This window comes from Cyprinodon variegatus, unplaced genomic scaffold, assembly GCF_000732505.1.
Source record: "Cyprinodon variegatus isolate N-32 unplaced genomic scaffold, C_variegatus-1.0 Scaffold1009, whole genome shotgun sequence".
Lineage (NCBI taxonomy): Eukaryota > Metazoa > Chordata > Actinopteri > Cyprinodontiformes > Cyprinodontidae > Cyprinodon > Cyprinodon variegatus.
In genome coordinates, this window is record NW_015151462.1 from 176381 (window position 1) to 200093 (window position 23713).

Below are 23713 nucleotides of genomic sequence, written 5' to 3' on the forward strand. Positions count from 1 at the left end.
GATCCCAGAGGTACTAGGAAAGACCAGTAAAGAGAAATCAAGTCCGTGACAGCGGAGAAAACAGACTTGTATTAAACTACCTGCTGTTCAGAGGTCGGTAGCACTTTCAAGACTTTTCCTCACCTGAGCGTTCTGCTCTGTCTGACAGTAGCGACATGTTTTTCTGAGCTGTCAGAGTGACTGTATTGAAACTACTAAGATGACACTTTGCTAGTGATGGCTACGCTAGCGCTAGCTAGCTCCTAGCCGGCTAGCTGTTAGCTATCGCCTACCAATTGAATGGGGTTGAGCAGGAAGAAGCAATAGCATGTTAGCGAGAGGCTAGTTAGCCCTTAGCTCGCCATCCTATTCTGGGATTGTCATTCCGCTAGCGAGTAACCTTTGCTTAGCTACGTTTATAGTAACGCTAAGAGGGGCGTTTATCGACAGACGGTAACTTGTATTTATCTGAGACGAGTTATTTTAAGAAATAAATGGCTGCTACCAAAACGGTCATGACGTTGCAGTGTTATATTTTGACGTTAAATGAACTCATACAACAGAGGGCCTTCGTTTTAGGGCATGATGTAATGTGAGTTTTGTGGTACACACCTGAGACTTCATTGTGTTCTTGTGGGGGGAGCGTTGTTGCTGTGGTCTTGGTAGGCTCCTTACGGGAATGAATCTAAAAAAAAAAAGACCTTTTTGTAAACCCTAGCTTTAATAATAACGACTTGAACGGATGTTTCTAAGCCCAATAGACCTTAGACAAACCTTAGACATAGTTTCAGTATTTGCATTACTTTTTATTCTTTAATAAGGTAGTGTTTTTAAGCCCTATTCTTAGTCTTGGATAGGTCTCTAATATCATATTACCTCGGATTTAATGCCAGTAATATTGTCATAGTACTTTTTTTTTAGCACAAGGTTGATTCTATCTTATGGGTTTCCATCTGATGTATAAATAAAAGTGTTAATTTTGCCCTAATTCTCTGTTCTTTAGGTGAAAGACAAGCATACCATGTCTTTAAAGCCACGGGTGGTGGATTTCGACGAGACATGGAACAAGTTACTAACTACAATCAAGGCTGTTGTGATGCTGGACTACGTTGAAAGAGCCACTTGGAATGATAGGTTCTCGTATCCTTTATTGTAATGTTTAAAGGTGAAGGATAGGTATATTTGGTTACATTTTATTTTTACATACATATTGGAATCAGGCTTAAAGTTAATGTGGAGGATTTTAGCCAATTCTTTAATAGACCTGCCATTTCCACTTAAAAAAAAAAGCACAACCTTATGGAATGCCTATTAAACACGTGCGAGAGCATGCATTTAAAAGTTGCTGTTCTTTTAGTTCATTCAAGCTTACTGTGTCCGAAAATCCACCTTAAAAGAGTTCACTATAAGTGGACTTTATAGTGAACTCGGTTAACTGACCGTTCGGAGAAATGATCACTGCTTTTTGCTCCCCGTTGGTCACGTAACTTCTTCTCCACTGCGACATCTGCGCATGCGCCATCTTTGTTATTAGTTGCCGCTGTCGGGTAGCGACAGCAGGCCGCTGTGACAGCAAATCCCATAATGCTTTGCAAGGAGAGCTCTCCGCGAAAAGCATTTCGGGAATATATCAGCCTCTTCTGTGGCCCTTCCGAGACACATTTTCTCTCTTACGACCCTCGGCCATTTTCTAAGAACCGCGGTGAGAAAGATTAGCTTCAATGACTGTCTGAAACCGTAGAATATAATCCTGAAAGTTTGCATGTGCAGAAAAATATAGCTAATGGGACGGCCTTATTTAAACATATCTCCAGAATGACTGATAATTAGGGAGACCATTCATTAGATGGTCCACCCGGAAATAAAAGATTATCTTCTATACCTTTAAATCAAAAGGAATTTATGATTTTATTTTGAGTGACGGATTTATCAGTGTGATTGTATTTGAGGATGCACTCAGGTTTTTAAAACCTTCCATCAAGAGAATAGTCACCCTAACCCTTCCTGACCAGTTGCTGCACACTGCTTATCAGCTTTCTAAAGGATGATTTTCACCTCACTAAAAGAAACAAAGAATTTTGGCCATACTATTTTTCTTTCCTAGAGAACATATTGTGGGGAAACTAAAATCGCACCACTCATTACTCATAAAGATAACACTCCTTTAAAAAGACACTTGGCGAGCTCTGTGTAAGCTAAGCAGCTGACTATAAACCGGTTGGCAAGGCAGATAAGCCAGATAGAACCAAGAAATATCAGCTTGTTTTACTCCTAGTGTTACTCTGTTAAGAGCTGAAAAGCAACAAGGAGCAGTATTTCTTCTGAATAAGCACACATATATAAAAAATCCCAAAAGAGCTATTCCAAATATTAATGTCTATGTATTATAATGAAACCTAGCTACTGTGTTTTTGCAGCATTATTGTTCTACTCTAAAGTAAGCAAATTCAATGAAATGGCACAGTTTGTACAGTTTTTGGATGAATACAGTGATATCCTGGTATTTCTACAAGAAGTCATCATACTGTAAGAATCTCATACTTAGTAACAGAACTAAAACTATACCATGCAGTGTTATAACTGTGTAATAAATGACGTCTTCATCCTTAATGTCTACACCAGTGACATTTACGCCTTGTGCGTTGCATACCCAGAGCCTTTGGGTGAAAGGTTATACACAGAGACCAAGGTTTTCCTTGAGAACCATGTCAAGCAGTTGTACAAGGTAAGCACTCACAAAGCCCCAAACTGATCCCCTTTTTGTCTCTTCTGTTAATGACGCATTCTGTGTTTGTTTGGGAGTTTAGAAAGTCCTGGACTCAGAAGAAAAGGTGTTAGTCATGTACCACAGGTACTGGGAAGAGTACAGCAAAGGAGCTGACTACATGGACTGCTTGTACAGGTAATATGCTGCTGTTTATATCTGATATGTCAGTTTCAGATGGTCCCTTTTCTGCACCATTATTTTGATAAGAATAGAATGTAATTCTTCATTGTCACTGCTGTAAGGGTGAGCAGTGATTAGAGGTTTGACCTCATGGGTCTGAGAGAAAGGCTTCAACTTATTTAAAGCACAAACAATGTTAACTCAAGTATGTTTTTAGTGTCTTTTTGGGGATTCAGCAGCTTGTAGAGCAAGCTAGAGCAATGAATTGTGGGCCAACATCGCCCACTTGTGAAGCGTTTTCTTTTTACCTACTCAGCAATAAACTAAACTCACAATATGTTAATAAAACAAAGTAGAAAAGAACAGTTTCTAAACTTTTTGGGTTTGACTTGGACAATAATTTATTATCACTATATATGTCATTTTATTTAATCACGGTTATGTGAAGTCTGAACATATTTTTCGCTATTTCGACATATTCTACAGTTATAGTGTCTGCAGCACATTGGCTATTTGAGCACCACAGACAGAGCCTGTGACTGCAGCTGTAGGCTGTGCTCAGCGGTAGGCTAAGCTCCAACAGGGCCAGTTTTAACAGAAAAAATGAGTGATTATAATAAGCTGAAGAAACTTTCCCTGTCCTAGCCAATGTCTCACATTTTAGACTAATTAATTATTTCTAAACAGTGTTTGATGTGTGCATTAATTGGAAAAACATTGGATTTTTTCCCATTTCCCTACTGTAAGGACCCGTCTGCCTGAAATCACCAATATTTCTGTTGCTTAGAGATGATTAGCTTGTCCATTTAATTTCCCTAATCAGCTCTGTATTTTCTTTAGAATGTATTTTAACTCTGTGTTAATATATCTGTAGGAGGAAAAAAATAATAAAATAGGTTAAAACTAAAGCATATGTTTATAGCTTGATGGTTTTGTTTGCAGTTGGAGTCATATGGCTTCTAAACAGAAGATGTGACCCAGCACAGATTTCCATCCTCCTAAATCTGATGCTATGCAACTACTTCAGCTAAATGGGGCTTCAGAATACAGAAAGTGCGCATTCTTTTGCACGACCTAAAGTTATCTCGCCAGCGTTTTTGATGGTTTGTTTTAGGGCTGAAACAGTCAATCAAATTAATCGTGATTAATTGATTTTTGAAGTAATCTAGTCAGTAAATGAATAAACTAATTTAGTAATGGATTCATTGTTAATTTTGAATTTAGGATAAAAAAAAAAAACTTTTTCGTCTGTCAATATGCTCTATCCAGAACTCCTCAAGTGGAAAAGGTATAGTTTCACCTGGTTTGATTTAGTAAAGTCTTCTTTAAGGAGCCTTTTGCTGTCTGATTATTAATCGAAAAAAACAATCAACAGATTAATCTATTTACATATTGTTAGTTGAAGCCCTAGTTTGTTTTATGCCTAAAATATTTCCTTGATAGTGGTTTTATTGTATGACTGCAATCATTTAGATTTAGCCTTTCTTTAAATAAAACTTTTAGATCTATTTTTTATTTTTTCCCCATGAGACTGCCTGCCTGTCATTTCTAATGATTACCTAATGAATATCAATAACTGCCTACTATGAGAGACGGAGTAAGGATCTGTGAGTGTTGTAGAAACAGCTTGAGTTATATGGCTGTTTTATCTTTTGCTTTCAAAAACTCCATGATGCTAATTTCTTTGTAAAAGGCTCAGTCTGAATATCTGATTAAACCGCTGATGGAGGACTGGACTTGGCATTTTACCATGATAGAATATTACGTCAGGAGAAAGCTGCTTTGACTTAGGTTTCTATCATGGGCTTATTTAGATTATTGCTGTATTTTTCCCCTTTTTGATGGTGGCTTATTTGTACATGTGGGAATTTTCAGAGGTTTGGAGAAGAAGTGAAACTGAAGTTATTGAACATCTGATAGTTTCGTTCTATGTGTGAGCTACTCATCCAGAAATAGCAGCTTACATTAGTTCCACTTTAAATTAGGGCTGAATGATTTTGGGAAATCATGTAATTGCAATTTTTTATTTAATTTTTTATCTTAATATTGCAATTGCAATTTAATGCGATTATTTTTTTTCACCTTGACTTATCATGTCCTTTTAAACAAACACACACAATAAATCTGTTTCATAATAATCATCAGATTTATTTAAAGCACAGATTACAACGATAATAACCTGACTCCGCCAACTGGATTTGCTCCGCATATCCATCTGGAAACCTTCTGTTGAAGTAATTTTGGGAAGGGGCGAAAATACTGGTTAGCTGATTGGCCTATATTGGTGATAGACGGGCCAAATCAGATCAACGAAGCATATGACGTACTAACAGAGCGACGACGAAGAGGAGCCAATTGATAGATCAAACTCTTGCCGAAACCAGTCGGGAGAAGAGCAAAAACATCTTTTCCTCTGAGAAAAGCCTCCAGAGCAGTGTTTTGCTCTTCTTTCAGTGAAGAAATACTCTGTAATTCCAATAAAACTTGCTCGATAGCCACGCTAACGCTAGTTTCATCGGCTGAAGCCGCCATGTTCTTTAGACTGAACTGTCACGCTTCTCGTTGCGTCACACCTCAACCCGCCTCAAAGCCAACGCTGATTGGACGTTCGTTTGGTGAACGGCTCCAAATTTTCTTCAACGGAGAGTCACCAGACTGATTAGCGAGTGAAATCTTGAAAGCTTGCAAGATCAGGATGGTCTCACGAGGCTACAACCATAAAGTAAAAAAATTTGTGGCTTAACTCATTAACATCTTTTTATGTTTCATGAAGCAGGATATATAAATGAATGGACCGCACTCCTGCGCACCCCGCTCACGTACGTTGCGCGGAGTATTTGTCTGTCATGTTAATCAATGAGATATGACAGAATCTCCGTCCGTCACCGTCAAAATAATGCTCCAGTCCGGCCAGGTCAAGATCCGCAATTGCAATAGGAATTTTTCCAAACAGAAAAAAGAACGGTGAGAAGATTCGCTTTGTCAAATGAAAATATAGTAACGACAGATTAGTAACTACAAATTAGAGCATAATTCTTATATATTTAAAAAAACTAGCACCATTTATTTAAAAGATTGGATGCTAACTATTGGTTTTTCAACATGCCAGGAAGCAGATTTCTCATCTCCTCCAAAATATTGATTTTAGGCTTAAAAGTTGAATCAAATCCAGTTAAAAGAAACTTCTTATTTCAGGCATGGATGAAGAGATGCTGAGTTTGGAAGTAGAGAACAAACAGTTCATAAAAAAGATATTTTGTATGATCCTAGTTATCCCTGTTGCAAAAATCCACAACAAAAAGAAAATATTTGGGCAGAAACTGCACATATGCTGGATCCTGATGAGGATTTTTTTTAAATATGTTATATTAAATTAAGCGTTCATTTCCGCATGTTTTGCTCCTATGAATATAAAAATATTATAGCGCATGCTCTCCTCGAGCTCCCAGGAAGTTGGAGCGGAGCAAGACGGGAGGAACAGCGGAGGCTGTAGGCTTTGTTTTGCGCAGGCTTTCTGGAGCGTAGCGAGGCGGTGACGGAGGATGTGGGATTTTGGGGTTGGACTAATATGGCTCTATCGTACAGCTTGACCACAAATCAGCAGTTGTTGAAAAAACTCCACTCTTTTTAGCTCCTTTGCAACTCTGTTTCTGCCCTTTTTGCATAGCTCAGATATTGGCGGAAAGATGTGCGGGAGGGCATTAAATACTAGGGGTTGAACGGAACATGAACCGAACGCAACACACGCGAATCGAACCGAGACAGTCGAACCGAACGGTTCTGACGGTTTTCATAAACCGTTCCATCCCTATTAAAAACCTGTTATCCATTGCCCCTCCCAAAAAGCCATAAACCCAGCTTGGTCACTATACTAATCGGCATCATGTGTTTCCCTCTAACCTCCGTTATTGCTTGAGGTAATTCAGCGTGCCGTTTCAAATTATGTTCATAAGGAGTAACTTTTTCAAACAGTTTGGTCAGTGATCCCTGTCAGCTGGTACGTTGCTTACTTAAAGTTGAGGCACTCTTACTTTATATTCTAGTCATGCAACTATCAAATACATATCGCATACACGGCTTTGTGGTGTTTTTTTAAGCGTTGATAAAGATTCATCATCTTATCTCCTGCACAACACCTCACATTGTGCAGCGTCGTCTTTTTTTAAAACCGAAATAATTCCATGCAAGTGACGTACTGCTCCCCTTTGGTAACAGACCTTCAGTTGTATCGGTTATTGTCCAGCTTGAGGCCATTGTTATAAATGTTACGCACAGGTATTGATTTCCCTCCGTACTGCCAGCGAGTCACGCCCCATCATGTGACCCGTCAAATGGCAGCCTTTGCAGTTAGATTATATTGTTTTATCATATCATGATACTATTGCAAATCCAAAATAATTGTTCAGCCTTACTTTAAATGACCAAATAATCGAATGAAGCGCTGGTCTAGATCCACCTCCAGATTCAGATTCACAAACCAACCAGGATACCACCCAACTACATGAAACCTGCACGTTTTTTGACTTTTATTCACCACCGTAGTAATTGTAGTGATGGTGAATGGTTTAAGTCATACCTGTCTTTTGCACGCTGGGGGAGAAAGGAAGCATTTTTATGTCTGTTCATTGGGAGGAACGTTGTCACATGTGACTTTTAACTTGACCAATTATGTGTCACTTGCAAAAAGTAGAATGTCAAAGCAAACCACGCTGAGCTGAAAAGAAAAAAAAGGGAATAAAGTCTACTTTTGGTCCGGACCTAAGAAAGAGACTATACGACTCTTTAGGTTTGTAGCATGAAGTGATCCTTCATGCTACAAGCTATTAAGGCAACTGTGAACACTGTTTTATTCAGAAACTAATTCCTCAGAAATTACCAGTATGTTAAGGCATGACATGAGATACTGCAAAATATTATATACCATAATAAACTAAAAACTATATTGTCCAGATTTTAGACACATTGTTGATTTGGGCTCTATTTAGTTATGTGAAATGATTCATTAGGACTGATGTAAAGTTATTTTTTTGCTTCGATAACTTATATATCAGTGGTTAAAAGGGAGTTTTTCCTCTCCCCTGTCGCTACAAGAATGCTTAGTATGAGGGATTGCCTTCGAGTCGATGCAATTAAATAGTTTTCCATTGAATCAATTTGACTGGATGATCTGGTGAACTGTGAAGTGCCTTGAGATGACTTGTGTTGTGAATTGGTGCTATAGAAATTAAATGAATTGAATCTGAATAGGTAATTGCAGTTATAATGATGTAATCTCTATGGTATTTGTTATTTATATTACAATAAAACTACCATAGTTTCCTATGATCCTCTACTGTACAGTCTTATACTGTTTTGTTTTTTATAACATACTAAAGCTGGTTTACCAAGCTGATATTAAGGCATGTTTCAGATCCAGGCATTTTTCTCCTGGAGTTTAATTTGTCTAAATGTTGATTTACCCTGGATGTATTTATGGAGTATTTAGATGATAGAGGTTATAAAAACATCATTAATTCCCAAAGATCCTTGGTGGGTAACTCATGCCACTGTAGCTGTGATGTTAGCCACTGATTCTACAAGACTACATGAATGTTGGTGTAATGCGACTGAGCAGTGAGCTATCATTCTGATCTAAGTTTATAACTCATGTAGAATAACCTTAAACTTCACAAAAAGATTTAACTGCAAAAAACAAAATGAATATTGGAGATTCTTATTTCTATTTTAGGTGATAAGAGAGGTAGGGGGCTTTAACTCAGCATTTTTAGCTTTGAATATAGGTCATTTTTATTACTTACGCTATGAATGATCTTCATTGCAAAGTATGAGGGACTTATAATCAGTTATTTAATTGATTATTAAGGGAATTAAAGGCACAAAGATGTTTTACCTTAAATCCAACAATCCAAAAGGGTTTTGATTATCTCTTCTGGTCCCTCAGAACACAAAGATATAAAAGTTTGAACTATTTCATCCTTTGTTTCTCAAAGGAGACTGCAAGCATCTTTAATAAGTTAGTCTGTAACCGCTTATAGAAGTTCTCCCTATTTACCAAGGTGTTTTTCTGCCTTAAATGTCTTCCTTAGTTATTAGTGTTAGCCTGACAAATGCAGGAGAAATGAAAATGGGCAGTATAGCCTAAAAAAACAGCCCCCCATTTCCTTCAGTCACACTGTTTTTTCACACTATATGTTCAAATAGGAGGCAGCCAGCTGCTTTACAGACACAGTTCCTCCCAAACAACAAACCAATCAATTCTTAGTCATTTGATTCCCTTCTATCTTTCTTTGAGCGAACAGAAACCTTTTAAAATTTTACATAGACCTTTATTTAACCCAGCTGACTAGAAGTTTTAAATAACGGGTGATGGATGGGTAGCAGAGAGCAAATCCTGTTTCTGCACAGCTGGAGAAATCGTAGGTTCTTCCAGGATGTCAACCTTTAAAATCTGGCAACAGCTTAAAAACCGGAACAAGCCCACGTTTTGTCTTTGTTGTGACTGAAAAATCTTTGAATCCAGAAGAGCCAGTGATGAGAGGGTTTTCAGTGCGTCCTGTACTGCTCTGTGTTTTTCACTGATAAACCATGCAAGTTAATCCAGGATGAAGTCCATATGGAGTTCATTAGTCACAGCTCTTGTCTCCACATTGTCCAGGTATCTGAACACACAGTTTATCAAGAAGAACAAGCTAACAGAGGCAGACCTGCAGTATGGCTATGGGGGAGTGGACATGAACGAGCCGCTCATGGAGATCGGGGAGGTACCAACTCATCCTTTCACATATATGCTAGTTTGTCCTCTTCTTGATTTAGATACCAATCTATGTAATGTTTAAAAGGTTATTAGTGTTTAGGTGAAGGATCAGTCTTTGTGTTGAAGATCTGCTCTCTGTCCTCTCATTGCAGTTGGCACTAGATATGTGGAAGAAGCTGATGATTGAACCCCTGCAGGCCGTCCTCATTAGGATGTTGCTGAACGAAATAAAGAAGTAAGTTATAAAAAGGTTTATTTATCTTGAATCCCCCCCCTTCCCGGAAACTGCAGAGCTTTTCAGTGCATACACTTCCAAGGACAACGCACGCCTGCTCATGTTTGCAACACTTTCACATCAGTTTTGTCAACAAAACATTCCTCAGACTTCCGCAGTCTGGGAACAAGTCCTTATCAAGTTTGGAACCTGTGCTGTCTTGCAGTGATCGCTGCGGTGAAAACCCCAACCAGAAGGTAATCCACGGGGTCATCAACTCTTTTGTTCATGTTGAACAGTACAAGAAGAAGTTTCCGCTAAAGGTGAGACGACAAATCACTCACTATTGGTCTTTACTGTATTCAGGCTTTTATTAAAAGCATCTGGGCCGTTAAAAAACACAATACAGGTCTAATAAAGCATGTTAGATCAAATTTCCCATAACCCTCTTTAGAACAAGAAAGAGGACAAAATAGCTCTGCAGTGCCATTTGTTCTCCGAAAAGGTTTCCACTGCAATAAATTACATCAATTTTAGTCTTACCTGACAGAAGATTAATCCAGTTTTTCCAGGTTTCCTTAATTTGCATTAAAATGTATTAAATGTGATTATTTTGGCATTTAAAATACTTTATTATATCCCAATATATTTGAGTGGAACTGCTTCCAGTCAATTGTAAAGCTGTTTGTTCTGAAAAGAAGCTTGAGGCGGAGAAAAAGCGAGAGAATGGGAAAATGCACATTTCAATAAAAGTAGCTGGAAAATGAGGAATTCGGGACTTTTATCGTGTTGTATATGAGTCATGGGTACTTGTTGATGGAATTATAAAAGCATTAAATTAGTTATTCATTCCTGTATAAACCCTGTTTTCATTTATTTGTCCAAATGTTCTTGCTAGCTTTTTAATGTGTTAAATATTTTATGGTTTTGATCCATCAATGGTACATCTAATGTATACCATTGCTTGAGCTAGCGTAATCAACCCTGTGACGTCACCGTCTGAGGTACTGCAACACAAAAAAATTATAAAACAAAAGTTTTTTCCAGTTTTTTTTCCTTTTATGTTCACATTTTTCACATTTGTAATGTAATTTTGATAATAGTAGGACACAATCTCGTGAATTAAGTTAGTTTAATTGAATGTTTCGTTTTCCCTATAAAGGTATTGTGAAAGATTTTGCCGATCTTTGAAAAGACCCGCCCTCTCAACTTAAAAAAAAAAAAAAAAAGCACATTCACAACCCCGTAGCTCCTCCTGAGAGGAAACGCCTATTAAATAAGTGCAAGTGCGTGCACAGGCCTATTTCTCCTGGTGCACGATCTGTTTAAAAGTTGCTGTTCTCATAGCTCATACAAGCTTACTGTGTCCGAACGTCCGCCCTAAACCCTTAAATCCCTCAAACGCTATATAGAGCAGGGACTATATGGTGGACCTTAGAGCGAACTCAGTTAACTGACAGTTCAAACAGATGATTACTACATTTTGGTCATGTACTTCCTCCACCGCGTGGTCCCTGCACAATCTTTATTAGTCGCCGCTGTCTGGTAGACGGCCTGTGGCGACAGCGGACCGCTGTGACAGCATATCCCATAGTGCATTGCGAGGAGAACGCAAAGCTTTCCAGGATATATCTGCCTCTTCTGAGCACTTTCTTGTCTTCTCATACTCTTCGTAGACACTTTTTCTAAGAACCACGGTGAGAAAGGGGAGCTTCAGTGACTGTCTGAAACCGTAGCTCACCACAGAAATAGGCCTGAAAGTGCGCATGCTCAGGAAAAATATAGCAAGAGACGAGCACGTAGGAGGGCCTTACGTAAACATATCACCAGAATGATTAACAATTAGGAGGACCACTTATTGAGGTGATCCACCCGGAAATAAATTATCGTTCTCTATACCTTTAAGGAATCCTTTTAGTGAAATATCTCCGTTTGGGAAACCTTAATTCAGCCAATAAATTAGTACTAAACCACTAGGGGGCAGAATTACTTTTTAAGAAAAATATTTTAACTGATTTCTTAGCTTACATCCTTTCTTTCATCCTTTGTTTTCATGTATTCGATACACCCCCCTATACTATTCTTTATTACTCCTATCTTTGCATTTGTTGGTCTCTTTCTGCCAGAAGATGAGCCTGGTTCCAGTTGACATCTGGTGTGCATTTCAAAAATGTACCCACCTATAGATGCTCCATTGTTATTTTACCTCAGTGGAGGATTTTATACTAACAATATGTCTCATATTTGCATTTTATTATTGTTGCAGTTTTATCAAGAAATCTTTGAAGGACCTTTTCTGATAAAAACAGGAGAGTATTACAAACAGGAAGCCTCCAATCTTCTGCAGGAATCCAACTGCTCACAGTATATGGAGAAGGTAAGAAATGGAGAGATGAGGTGTGTTGAAGCTGCCGGTGAGTTCCACTTTCTTCAGGAACTATGTTTTAGTTGGTCTTATTTGAGTGAGTCACCATTTATAGAAGAGTTAAGGTTAAAATCATCCATTTAGGAGTAGTTTACAGCTTTCTGTGTAGGTGACACATAGAATGTTTACATCAGTGTTCATTCTGATCCATCAGGCTTTTACTGTCTTCAGTAGTAGCTCATTAATGAAACCATTAGAAATAGGATCACAGACATGATTTTGAATGACCTCTGCCTGTAAATCTGTTCATTCCTCCTCCCTCTCTGACTTAATCCAGCCATACCTTCAGCTTGTAAACAAAACAATGAAGTTTCAGTGGCCAAAAGAGCAAATTGCCTCCCCATCTTATATGATGCATCACTGTGCAGCCAAGTCGATGTAAAGATTTGAAACAAGGTTGTCCTTCATCTGAGTCAGGTCAGATTATATGACGGAACATTTCACCATCTCTGTAGGTTTTGGCGCGGTTGAAAGATGAAGAAGTGCGATGTCGGAAGTACCTGCATGGAAGCTCCTACGCCAAAGTCATTCATGAATGCCAGCAGAGGATGGTGGCAGATCATCTGCAGTTCCTCCACGGGGAGTGCCAGAACATTATTAGGCAAGAAAAGAGAGAAGGTCAGTAGACTTTGTTTTATTTTTATGGGCTCGTTCATACACTATTACTCTGTAACTACAGCTAACAGTGATCGATGAAATGTTTTGCTCAGATATGGCCAACATGTACACCCTGCTGCGGGCCGTGTCAAACGGGTTGCCTCACATGATCCAGGAGCTGCAGGTCCATATCCACAATGAGGGCATCAGAGGCACCAGTAACCTCTCTCAGGAAAATGTTAGTAACGCTCCACTTTGTTTCTCTATTTGATTCTACATTACCAGGTATTAAATGCGTATTAATACCTTTAAACTGTTATGTTTTCTAACTTAAAACAAAATTTAAAGTTTCTTATGGTGACTTAATGTAAAGACCAACACAGAGTTGCAGCGAGGCTGTAAAAAGCAAGGAAAATAAAAGCAGTTTTATGGGGGTAAGATAAATCAATATAAACATACGCACAGGTGTCTGAATTTGTAAATCAAGAAGTCGATAAACGCGAACACATTTAGGATTTATATTTTTCCTCAAATGATCTGACAGAATACAGGTTTTCTATTTATTAATTAGGTTACAAATCTACAACTCCTGAAAAAACTGTTACACTCCTTACCAGTTGGTGGCAGTATTGCACCTAAAGATTGTTTGTCAACTGCCTTTAAATTAGAGGAAGAAAAACAGACAAAAACGGAACCTCCGATCCAATTTTATACTGTATGCATTGACAATATTTCTATTTGTAACGTTTGATGGATGGTTTTATTTTCTTCTTTAATAGCAGCAAACATCTTTCAGGTGCAACACCAAGTGATAAGGAATGGAACAGCTTCATTAGGGGTTGTAGATTTGTATTTATGTTGTGTTTTTGCAAAATTGTACCTTGTATTTTTAACATCTAAACTTCTATTTTTGCAGATCAAATATGATGTCATAATAATGTTTGAGTTGACCACAAGAAATAAGGATAAATCTAGGCCGTATTCATGTTTATTGACTTAAATCTACAAATTCCAATATTTATTGACAGTTTTCTTACACCGAACAGTTTAATTTCCTTTTAACAAACATTTTGAAAGCGTTTAGCTCTCTTGATTCAATATTTTACAGAATGATTCTACAGGTGGCAGCTCCGCCTAAGTCATATTGGATGGAGATCATCTTTAAAAGAACATTAGTTAGATTTAAACCTGGAGTTCAGCTTTGCGTTTCTAACATCTACAGCAAGCACAGGTTTAAGTATTTGGTGTTTATGGTTCGATGGGGAGCCAGTGGGGTGAAGCCTCCGTCTGTAGCATTATGACAGAACCTAAACCTGAAAGATATTATGCTGTAGCACCACAGCTTCTCAGTTAGGCTCAGTTTCATTAGTCTTCATTGAAGTTCTCTAAAAAAAAAAAAAAAAAGTTTTAGACCTTCAGGGCAAATAATACACACAGGTGGAATCTATTTTTAATAAAAAAAATGATAATAATTGAACTTGAACCGAGAAATTACCTGCTCTAGATTTTATTTCAATGCATCAGAGTAAAGAGGTGTGAATGAACTTTAAGGGTTGTTATTTTAAGATGAAGCGATGCAAAAAAAAAGGAATTTAGCATGGATACTTTACTTTGGTGTAATTGTAGGCAGTGGTCTTTAAATTCTTTATAAAGTTTAAATAAATGTGATTTCAGTTTTTCCATTAAAGAAACATGTTTATTAATCAACAATCAAAATTTTAATGATTAAGAACACAGCTAAGGGTATAAAATTAAGTGTCAAAAGTGATTAAAAAAGGTCTGATTTCTCTAGGGCCACTGAAGCCACGTCCATACCCTATTCCATTTCCCTATAGCAGTTTATATTTACATCCTGACTTTTAATTTGGAAAACTGGAAATTGGGCATCTTCTACACATGTTCCATGAGAAAACAGAGGCGGTTGCTCTTCTCTCTGACTACAGACACGGGCTGCAGCTGCTGCGTCTGAGTCCCTGTTAGTGGTATAGAAGAGGGTGAGGCTCCCTCACTAACTTTTGGCTGAATACAGTAAACTCAGATTGATTGTTGCTCTTTGTGCTGTCACCAAAGTCTCCAAGAGCGGTAAAGGTCTCTTTTATAGGTGTAGAGTTGTCAACAATGTAGCTGTAGCCTCACTGTTCGCTTTCATGCATTACAAGGGCTTTTAAAAGTCCAAAGGGATATTCTTTAATTGAATGTCTTAATGTGTCTGTTTTTCCTCTCCTTCTTTCCTAGATGCCAACTCTGTTCGTGGAGTCCGTTCTTGAGGTTCACAGTAAATTTGTTCAGCTCATTAACACAGTCCTGAATGGAGACCAACACTTCATGAGCGCACTGGATAAGGTATTACGCTCCAGCTGTGATAGAAGTTTGTTCTTTTTTTTATCTCTCAATGCCAAGGGGGAATGTGTGGCTACTTTCTCCTGCAGTGCACCTTGTAACTGAGAAACAACTCTGATGTTTTTTTGCCTCAAATGCATCAAACCTAAACCATCTCTCTCACAGGCTTTGACGTCAGTGGTGAACTTCAGGGAACCGAAGTCAATCTGCAAAGCCCCAGAACTTGTGAGTACACACACATGCAACAAGTCTCGTGTTTAGTCGTACATGCCGTGCCTTGATCAAGTCCACCCCCCCTTCCTGCTGCTCTCCCGGTCCAGCTGGCAAAATACTGCGACAATCTGCTGAAGAAATCTGCTAAAGGGATGACGGAAAACGAGGTTGAGGATAAACTGACCAGTTTCATCACAGTGTTCAAGTACATAGATGACAAGGACATCTTTCAAAAGGTATTGAGGTTGTTTTTTGTCTTGTGTCAATGTTTTCTAACAGATAAACCTTACCTGAAGCTGTGAATAGTTCAAAAGCATGATTTATTTTAGTGGTTTTTCCCCTCAGGTGTCCTAAACAAACTCACTTTCTTCTTTTTTTTATAGTTTTACGCAAGAATGTTAGCAAAGCGGTTAATACATGGTTTATCATTGTCAATGGATTCAGAAGAAGCTATGATCAACAAATTAAAGGTAAATGTGCATCAGATCTCCAGAGTTTTATCCAAATGTTTGTGTTTCTTATGATGAAAAGTCATTCTCTACTCCGCCTCTTTCTCCCTCTTTTCAGCAAGCTTGTGGCTATGAGTTCACCAGCAAGCTTCACCGAATGTACACAGACATGAGCGTGAGTGCCGACCTCAACAACAAGTTCAACAATTTTATCAAGACACAGGAGACGGTGGTGGACCTGGGGATCAGTTTCCAGATCTACGTATTACAGGTCCGGCTCAGACCACGCCTTTAGAGCTGTTATTTGTATGTTTTTGTGCAACCTCAGTATTCATTGGGAATGCTTTGGCATGTCACCCATTTGCAGGCTGGAGCTTGGCCTCTCACACACGTCCCCTCGTCCACGTTCGCCATCCCTCAGGAGTTAGAGAAGAGCGTTCAGATGGTGAGCAGAGCTGTTGATGTGTCAGAGAGCTCTGCTCTTAATGGAAGTGACGCGTTCTGACGTTATGTCTGTTTTGCCTCCTTCTATACAGTTTGAATTGTTCTATAATCAGCACTTCAGTGGTAGAAAGTTAACCTGGCTGCACTATCTCTGCACAGGTAAGACCGACAATGAGAGAACTTCAGGACTCCGTCTTTAGCTTTTGTGTTATAAATGTTAACATTGGGATTTCTTACAACCAAAGGCTTGTATTTAATTTGGATATCAAGTATTTTTTTTCAGGTGCTTATTGTTGTTTACAAACAGGGTAGAGATGGTGTGTTCAGGGTGCTGTGTATTTTTGGTGTTCCTTTACACAAAGCCTAAAAATAGAACAAAGCCTGTTCAAAATAGAAACTTCAGCTTGTGTCCTTTTGCCACACAGGCGAAGTAAAAATGAACTACCTGTCAAAGCCGTATGTTGCCATGGTAACCACGTACCAGATGGCCGTGCTGCTCGCCTTCAACAACAGCCAGACGGTAACGTACAAGGAGCTGCAGGACGGCACCCAGATGAACGAGAAGGAGCTGCAGAAGACCATCAAGTCCCTGATGGACGTCAAGATGCTAAACCACGATTCCCAGAAGGTCTCATGTTGTTTTTACCTCAGATGGGAGAGGAGTAGACCCAGACAAACTTTATTAATTTTGTACACAGAGTGTATAAAAAACAAAATTTCGTTCAGTACGGCTCTTAAGAGATTTCCATTTCTTAAAGTGCAGCAGTGATAAAATGTAAACATAAGACAGTTTTTCCAATATTCAGCACTTTTTTTTCCTGTTTTATTCAACATCGAGCAGACTAATGGCAGTGAAGAAGAAGCTTCAGTAGTAGCAGCCTCAGGGGTTTAATCTGTATTATTCTTTATAAACAGGAGGAGATTGAAACTGAATCAACGTTTTCACTAAATATGAGTTTCACCAGTAAAAGAACAAAGTTCAAGATTACCACATCGATGCAGAAAGACACACCACAGGTAGGACTGAACGCTGGTTTGGGTCACTGACCTGAAGCTGTCTACATAATACCAAACTACCAAATATAACTGGCTCTTCGTCTGTGCTTCTGTTCAGGAGATGGAGCAGACAAGGAGCGCCGTCGACGAGGACCGCAAAATGTATTTACAAGCTGCTATAGTGAGGATTATGAAGGCCCGTAAAGTCCTGCGACACAACGCCCTCATCCAGGAGGTAAGTGCCGACCTTTCACAGATCCCAGCACAGAGGCATCACTCATTTTAAAAAGCAAGCAAAGCTCTTACTGTGATAAATGTCTTAGTTATGATCGGCCTCAATGAATGTAGTTAGAATCCCAGATGTATTTAAAGGTGAGGCTGCTCTTCCAAAAAAGTTAAAAAACAATCCGCTGGACTTTGTTTCCAAGTTTGAAGACGTTTCGCTTGTTTGTTTTTTTTAATGAAAAAGCTTCCTGAATGGGAAGCGAAACGTCTTCAAACTTGGAAGCAAAGTCCAGCGGATTGTTTTTAAAGTTTTTTTTAGAATGAATATAACCTGGATGACTGAGAATCTCCATCAGGATGAGGCGACTCTTATTCCTCTGTGAGGGAAACGTTGATGTTCTAAGCCAGTCCTTCTCATGTTTCCACTATAATCTAATTGGATATATCCATAATTTCTGTACTGCAACCTTTTAGTACAACTTGGTGATGTTGGCTTCTGGGTAAGAGATAACCTCCAAATGTTTCCATTCCCGCCTTTTCAGTAGCGTTGCTTGCTTTTTTCTCATCACTGTGTGAGAATGGCTTCTCTTCCTTTGCCCTCATTACATGGAAACAGAAACAGGTGCGATGCAGAAGAAGCTGTCCTCCATGAAGCAGACATGTCAAAACTCTTCTTAAAGTCAAGAACACCCACCTCAGTAGCTTCTTATGAAAGAAAATATTTCTCACTCTAACATAACAATATAAAGGTACTGAGCTGCTACAGTTAATGACTCAGCATTGTTGTTTTTTCTTATGGCAGTAGAGTTTATATCTCTTCAACTACTAATATTCTATATTTCCATGGAGTTGTTCAGATTATTTGTGCAGTGCATTTGTAAAATGCCATTTTTTAAAATTGTGCTCCAGTTATTATGCTCATTTATACTCTTAAAACATAAAATGAGTGCAGCTGTGGCCATAAAAAGTAAGCGTTTAATACATAAAGATGTATATTGCCATATTTTATTGTCCAACGATATTGGGGCACTTAAAGATCCCACAGAAGTTTGAGAAATTCTAAGCTGCTAGCATCATGTTTGACAACACTGCTGCCTACACTGTATATACAGACTATTGTAAATCAGGAAGGTGTTATTATAGAAAACTACAAGAATTCCTGATGGCATTCTACCATAAAATATATAGGGGAAACCTGCAGTAAAGGATATCTGAACTGGGCATGTTTTTTTATGGCAGGTGAGAGGTATGTATCAGCAGACCAACGCCAGTGTTTTATGGGGTGGTGGCGGTATCATTCTGTGGGTTTCCTTAGCAGGACAGTGAAACAGGTTAGAGGAATACTTAAAGAAAAGCGGTCAGAGGTTCACCTTCCTGCAGGACAGCAACCCTAAACTCAGCCAGAACTACTATGAGATGGTTTGGATTGAGGCACATTCATGAGCTTTTTAAGAAGAACCCAAATCCATTGATATTTTGTTAGTAAACGAAAGATGAGGAATAATTATTTTTTGTATGTTATTGTTTCAGTTGCCTGCTTTACTTAATTTTGCAAAATGATTTATGTGTTCAGGTAATCAATCAGTCCAAAGCCAGGTTCAACCCCAGTATCAGCATGATCAAGAAGTGCATCGAGGTGCTCATCGACAAGCAGTACATCGAGCGAAGCCAGACGTCGGCTGACGAGTACAGCTATGTGGCGTAGGAGCCGAGAACAGGAGCATCTCCCTATTGAGACTCACCTATGGGACGGGTTTCCATTTCATAACAAATACCACCAAACAGAGTCATTCATCTATATCTGGATTTCAGACTGCGGCTGTCCTAAAGCAAGACCTGTGCCTCCCATCTGCGGAAAGAAAAACGACTGATGACGTCACACAACGCCAGACAGCCCGCTCACATCACCACTCTTAAAGGCCCCTCTTCAAACCTGTCCCACTTTCTGGTTTTTAAACTGTTTACAGCATCACCAGTGCCACGCAGCAGTGCGTCCAGCGTCAAACGGAACACGCCTCTAACTGCTGGAAGAGAAAGATCCGACGAGCCTGTTTGTTGAAAGAGTATAGAGGACAAAAAAAACAAAGACATATTGATGGCTACATATTAAACATGCTCTCTTTTCTCACGTTTGCAGTTGTGTGTTATTTTCTTTATTTGTTTAATGTAATGAACTTAGGAAAAAAAATATTCTAATAAAACTGGTATACTGACTATTGTTACCTACTTTCACATGTAAAGAGAAATGAGCGACAAACATGATCTTGCTGCTTGTCAAATAAATAAATAAAAACACTGAGAGCTTTTATCTAAATACTTGTGTCCATTAGGCCGGCTGATGATTGTGAGTTAATGCTGAAATTAAATTGTCTCATAATTTTTGTGAGAAAATAGCTTAAGGATTTGTTTCATCCTTTGTCTGACAAATCTGGTGTTTTGGATGGAATTTTAAAGTGATTTTTGAATTTGTTTCAAATCAGGCAAACTGATTATCATAGGCATGTGACCGATAGGCAACACCTGAAAAGGTGGGACCTTAACAAGATATTTAATTATTACATAAATTTAAAAGTTTAAAGTCAAAAATGAACCTTTGAAAGCATGTTGATCACTTCAGTAAAAAGTATTTTTTTTTCTGTAGGCATTTATGTTGCAAACAAGGCACTTTATGGGGCTTTTATGTAATACTCCCTATACTGCCATCTACTGGACATCCATGGTAGGTCAGATATTCACCAGTCCTCCCAGTAGGATGGTACCCTCACCAGTAAATAAGAACTATTTATCCATATACCAGCTATGTCAGTCAATTTTCACAAAATTTAAATAATACAACTTAAATCTATTACACATATGTCTTAGGTAATTGCAGTTTTCAAATAATGATTTGGTATTCTAAAGAAATTAAAGTTGTTACTGATGGCTCAGAAAATTAACCAACAATATTTTTTAGTGTTGAAATATTTTAACTATATATGATGCAAATACAAAAGCCTTTAAAAAAAAAAAAAAACTTGTAATATTTGTTGAACAAATCATGTTTATTTCAAACTGAATGCATGATTGAATAGAATAGAAAATCCTTTCAGGTTCCATAATGAGGAAATGTGCAACGCGACAATAGAAATTAAAAAGTGTATATTTAAGAAAATAGATCAAAGTAAAAAATACTGTACAGTTAGAGCATAGGTTTTGTATATAAATACCGTGTAGACACTAAACAAAGACAAATAACCAAAATATACAGCTGATATAGCAGCAACAGGAGAAATCATCAAAATGACAGCAAGTTATTTAAACTGACTTGCAACATTAACTAAATAAAATATGTATTTAATTTCGCCCTTGATGGTTTATAGTATAAGGTTTAAAGTTTATGTTTTTAACTTGTTCGCATTTGAAAAAGGCGAGCCGTATCAGGTCCGTGCTAATATGGAGGCCTCCCCGTTTGATAAGATATGGCTGCTGTCCTTGGTGCTGACGCAAGCGAAAATGAAACGAAAAGTTCATATGGGGGAATTTTGCGTTGTCTGGACATGCTTATTCTTCAGAGAGAAAATGGTAAAAAAAATATATATGAATTATTCTGAAATAGAGATTGCTCTATGTTAATTCCTTTTTCGTTCTCACTATTGTATGGGCCTCGTGGCGCAACGGTAGCGCGTCTGACTCCAGATCAGAAGGTTGCGTGTTCAAATCACGTCGGGGTCATTTGTTTTTTTTTTTTTTTCCTGCGTTGGAAAAAAAAATTATTTAGACGTACTAACATAACTAAAGAATGACTTTATTATAAAAACACCTGTGTAACAAATTTGAATCAAACAGTTACTGACTTCAGTCTGGATATACAGCTATAAATTCAGCACTGTGTGATCTCTCCTAATAAAATATATGATTTTCTTTTAACACAATTTTATAGCAGCTTCCTAGACTCAGACTCAACTTTATTTATCCCTTGGGATTACTCCTTCAGGGAAATTATGGTTCCTCTAGCTTATATAGAGTACAGAGAGTTAAAGCAAGATTTCATTATATCACAGACAATATAAAAATAATGTATATAGTAAAAAAAAAAAAAAAAAAGAATTTAAAAAAAAAGAAAAAAGTTGCACTGTCCTGGAATGTTTCCCTTAGATCAGGGGTGGATTTAGGAAATTTGGGGCCCTAGGCAAAAACAGGCATGGGGGCCTCTGGACGAGTAGACAACACATAAAACAGACCCATTATACAGATACAGAAATTTTAATTGAATAGACATAAATTATTTGTTGTATGTTTTGTCCCTCTCTTCTTGTCCCTTTTCCTGTAGTTTTCCTCTCTATTTTTTGTAATCAGCTGACTTTTCATGCTGTCTCAAAAGGAATTAAATATTTTTTCCAAGCACTAAGCTCACTTAGCTGATTGCTCCTTCCTGTGTTTCCAAAAAGGCGACGGCAAAAGTAAATAACCCAGTCCTTCTTTTCACCGTAGACAAGCCATGATCTGCTTATCTGTTCTCTATTTTTAATTTGAATGAAATAATAGCTGCATGAATCATGAAAACAGACAAGATAGAGGAGAGCAGGAGGCGGGGTTACTAATCTACTGGCTCTGGAGAGCAGAGTTCTGTGCTTTTATATGTTGTCGCTAGGTTTGGCACTAGGGGCTTTTTTTAAATAAAAGTACTAAAGGGGTTTGAAAAGTTGCTAAATATAGCGACAAAAGCACTAAGTTGGTAACACTGCTCTTTGCATTGTTTGTTTTCAAATGGTTTGCTGCTGTCTGTTTGGAGCTTTCTGAACATGTGCAGCAAATGGACTGATCCAATGTGATTGACACTGAAGAGGAGGGCTGACACACACTTAATATTATAAGCATTCTGATGGCATTTTAGCGAAAGGATTTTTTTAAATCAAAAACATAATTAATGTGCAGAATTAAAGAATAGTTGTATTAACCACACATGTAAACAGAGTTTTACGGCCCCCCCTAGGGGAAGACTGTAAGTGTGAAATGATTAAAGATATTATGCTTGATTTCTCTGTGCAGATGTTCTTCAAAGTTTATATTTAACAAAAAATATAAACAGACACAATAAAACAAGTGTGAGTATATATAGTGAGCCACAGAGCCATAGTTTAGAATCCTGATCTAACAGATTAAAAATGTTGCATATTAATATGGCTGAAACTTAACAGTGACTGATATTTTTAAATAATTGTTAAAGTAAATTGTAAAGGTGGTAAACTAAATTGGTCTAACGAGGCAAATTAATTACACAGCAGAAAATCTCCTCCATCCATCCATCCATCCATCCATCCATCCATCCATCCATCCATCCATCCATTTTCTGACACGCTTAATCCCAAGTGGCGTGGCGAGGGGTGCTGGTGCCTATCTCCAGCTGTCTACGGGCGAGAGGCGTGGTACACCCTGGACAGGTCGCCAGACCATCGCAGGGCAAATGTCCTCCAGACTCTGGCTAAAAATTATTTCCAATCTTGTTTAGAGATTGATAAAATCAGTAAGAGAGGATTCTAGCAAATTTCTAATCTAAACTCCTGACATTCCTAACCTACCATATGCCATATAGTTAACCACAATCCTTTGCGTGACAGGATGTATGGGCACACCCCGTCAGAGTTAAACAAAAATATATAATTGCAATCTGTATGACACATGCAAAGTGTTGCACCTCCATAAGTTTTGGGGGTTTTTTTTATAATGGAGAACCTCAACTTGTCGCTAAATCGGTGTATTTTTTGTTAATTGTATTGTTTCGGATCGTCGCAATCTTTTCTTTGTCTTCACACAGGGACCAGATGTCCCATATATTATATATTGACTTGTGTCCCCCTTTGGGCATTTTGTCTCACCATGAGTTCCCCTCTCAGTCAAAAGTATTGATGATTGTCCAAAAGCGGAACATACAATAACTGAAATAAAGACTATTTTACTTAATCTTTTAAACTGAGCATTTAATTTTTCCCTGCTCTATTTGGTTTTACTACCTCAGAAATAAAATATTTTCATGTAGTCCTTGAAATGCACCCGCGGACCACTGGGGGTACGCGTCCCCCCGGTTGGGAATCACTGCCGATTGCCCCCCCTAGTGGTCTGAAGCAGTTGTTATATCCAAACCTTATTTGCGGCTTTTTTAGCTTTCTGTTGTGTTTGCTACTTGTATGGAGGACAAAATAACAGCCATTTG

At 38.2% G+C, this 23713-nt stretch overlaps 1 protein-coding gene and 1 non-coding gene across 2 annotated transcripts; both read left to right on the forward strand.

Annotated features, from left to right (window-relative positions):
• On the forward strand, positions 1-19835 carry cul2 (cullin 2). The gene is made up of 21 exons (XM_015399410.1): positions 1-93; positions 983-1119; positions 2602-2704; positions 2787-2881; positions 9522-9627; positions 9773-9855; positions 10061-10157; positions 12101-12211; positions 12715-12877; positions 12970-13094; positions 15092-15199; positions 15362-15421; positions 15517-15645; positions 15793-15879; positions 15977-16129; positions 16226-16303; positions 16395-16461; positions 16728-16930; positions 17218-17319; positions 17417-17533; positions 19097-19835. The coding sequence occupies exons 2-21, from the start codon at positions 1001-1003 to the stop codon at positions 19226-19228; spliced, it is 2238 nt and encodes a 745-aa protein (XP_015254896.1). The 5' UTR covers positions 1-93; positions 983-1000; the 3' UTR covers positions 19229-19835.
• Positions 19836-21162: 1327 nt separating this feature from the next.
• Positions 21163-21234, forward strand: trnaw-cca. The gene has a single exon. It is a non-coding gene; the product is annotated as a tRNA-Trp (tRNA).
• The last annotated feature ends 2479 nt before the right edge of the window (positions 21235-23713 follow it).

What these genes read in the sequence shown, in the direction of transcription:
- cul2 (XM_015399410.1), top strand. Translation starts at nt 1,001, where the DNA reads ATGTCTTTAAAGCCACGGGTGGTGGATTTCGACGAGACATGGAACAAG. An exon ending in AGAAGAAGTTTCCGCTAAAG is followed by an intron (nt 10,158 to 12,100) that starts GTGAGACGACAA and finishes TTATTGTTGCAG; the next exon opens with TTTTATCAAGAAATCTTTGA. An exon ending in ACAACGCCCTCATCCAGGAG is followed by an intron (nt 17,534 to 19,096) that starts GTAAGTGCCGAC and finishes TTATGTGTTCAG; the next exon opens with GTAATCAATCAGTCCAAAGC.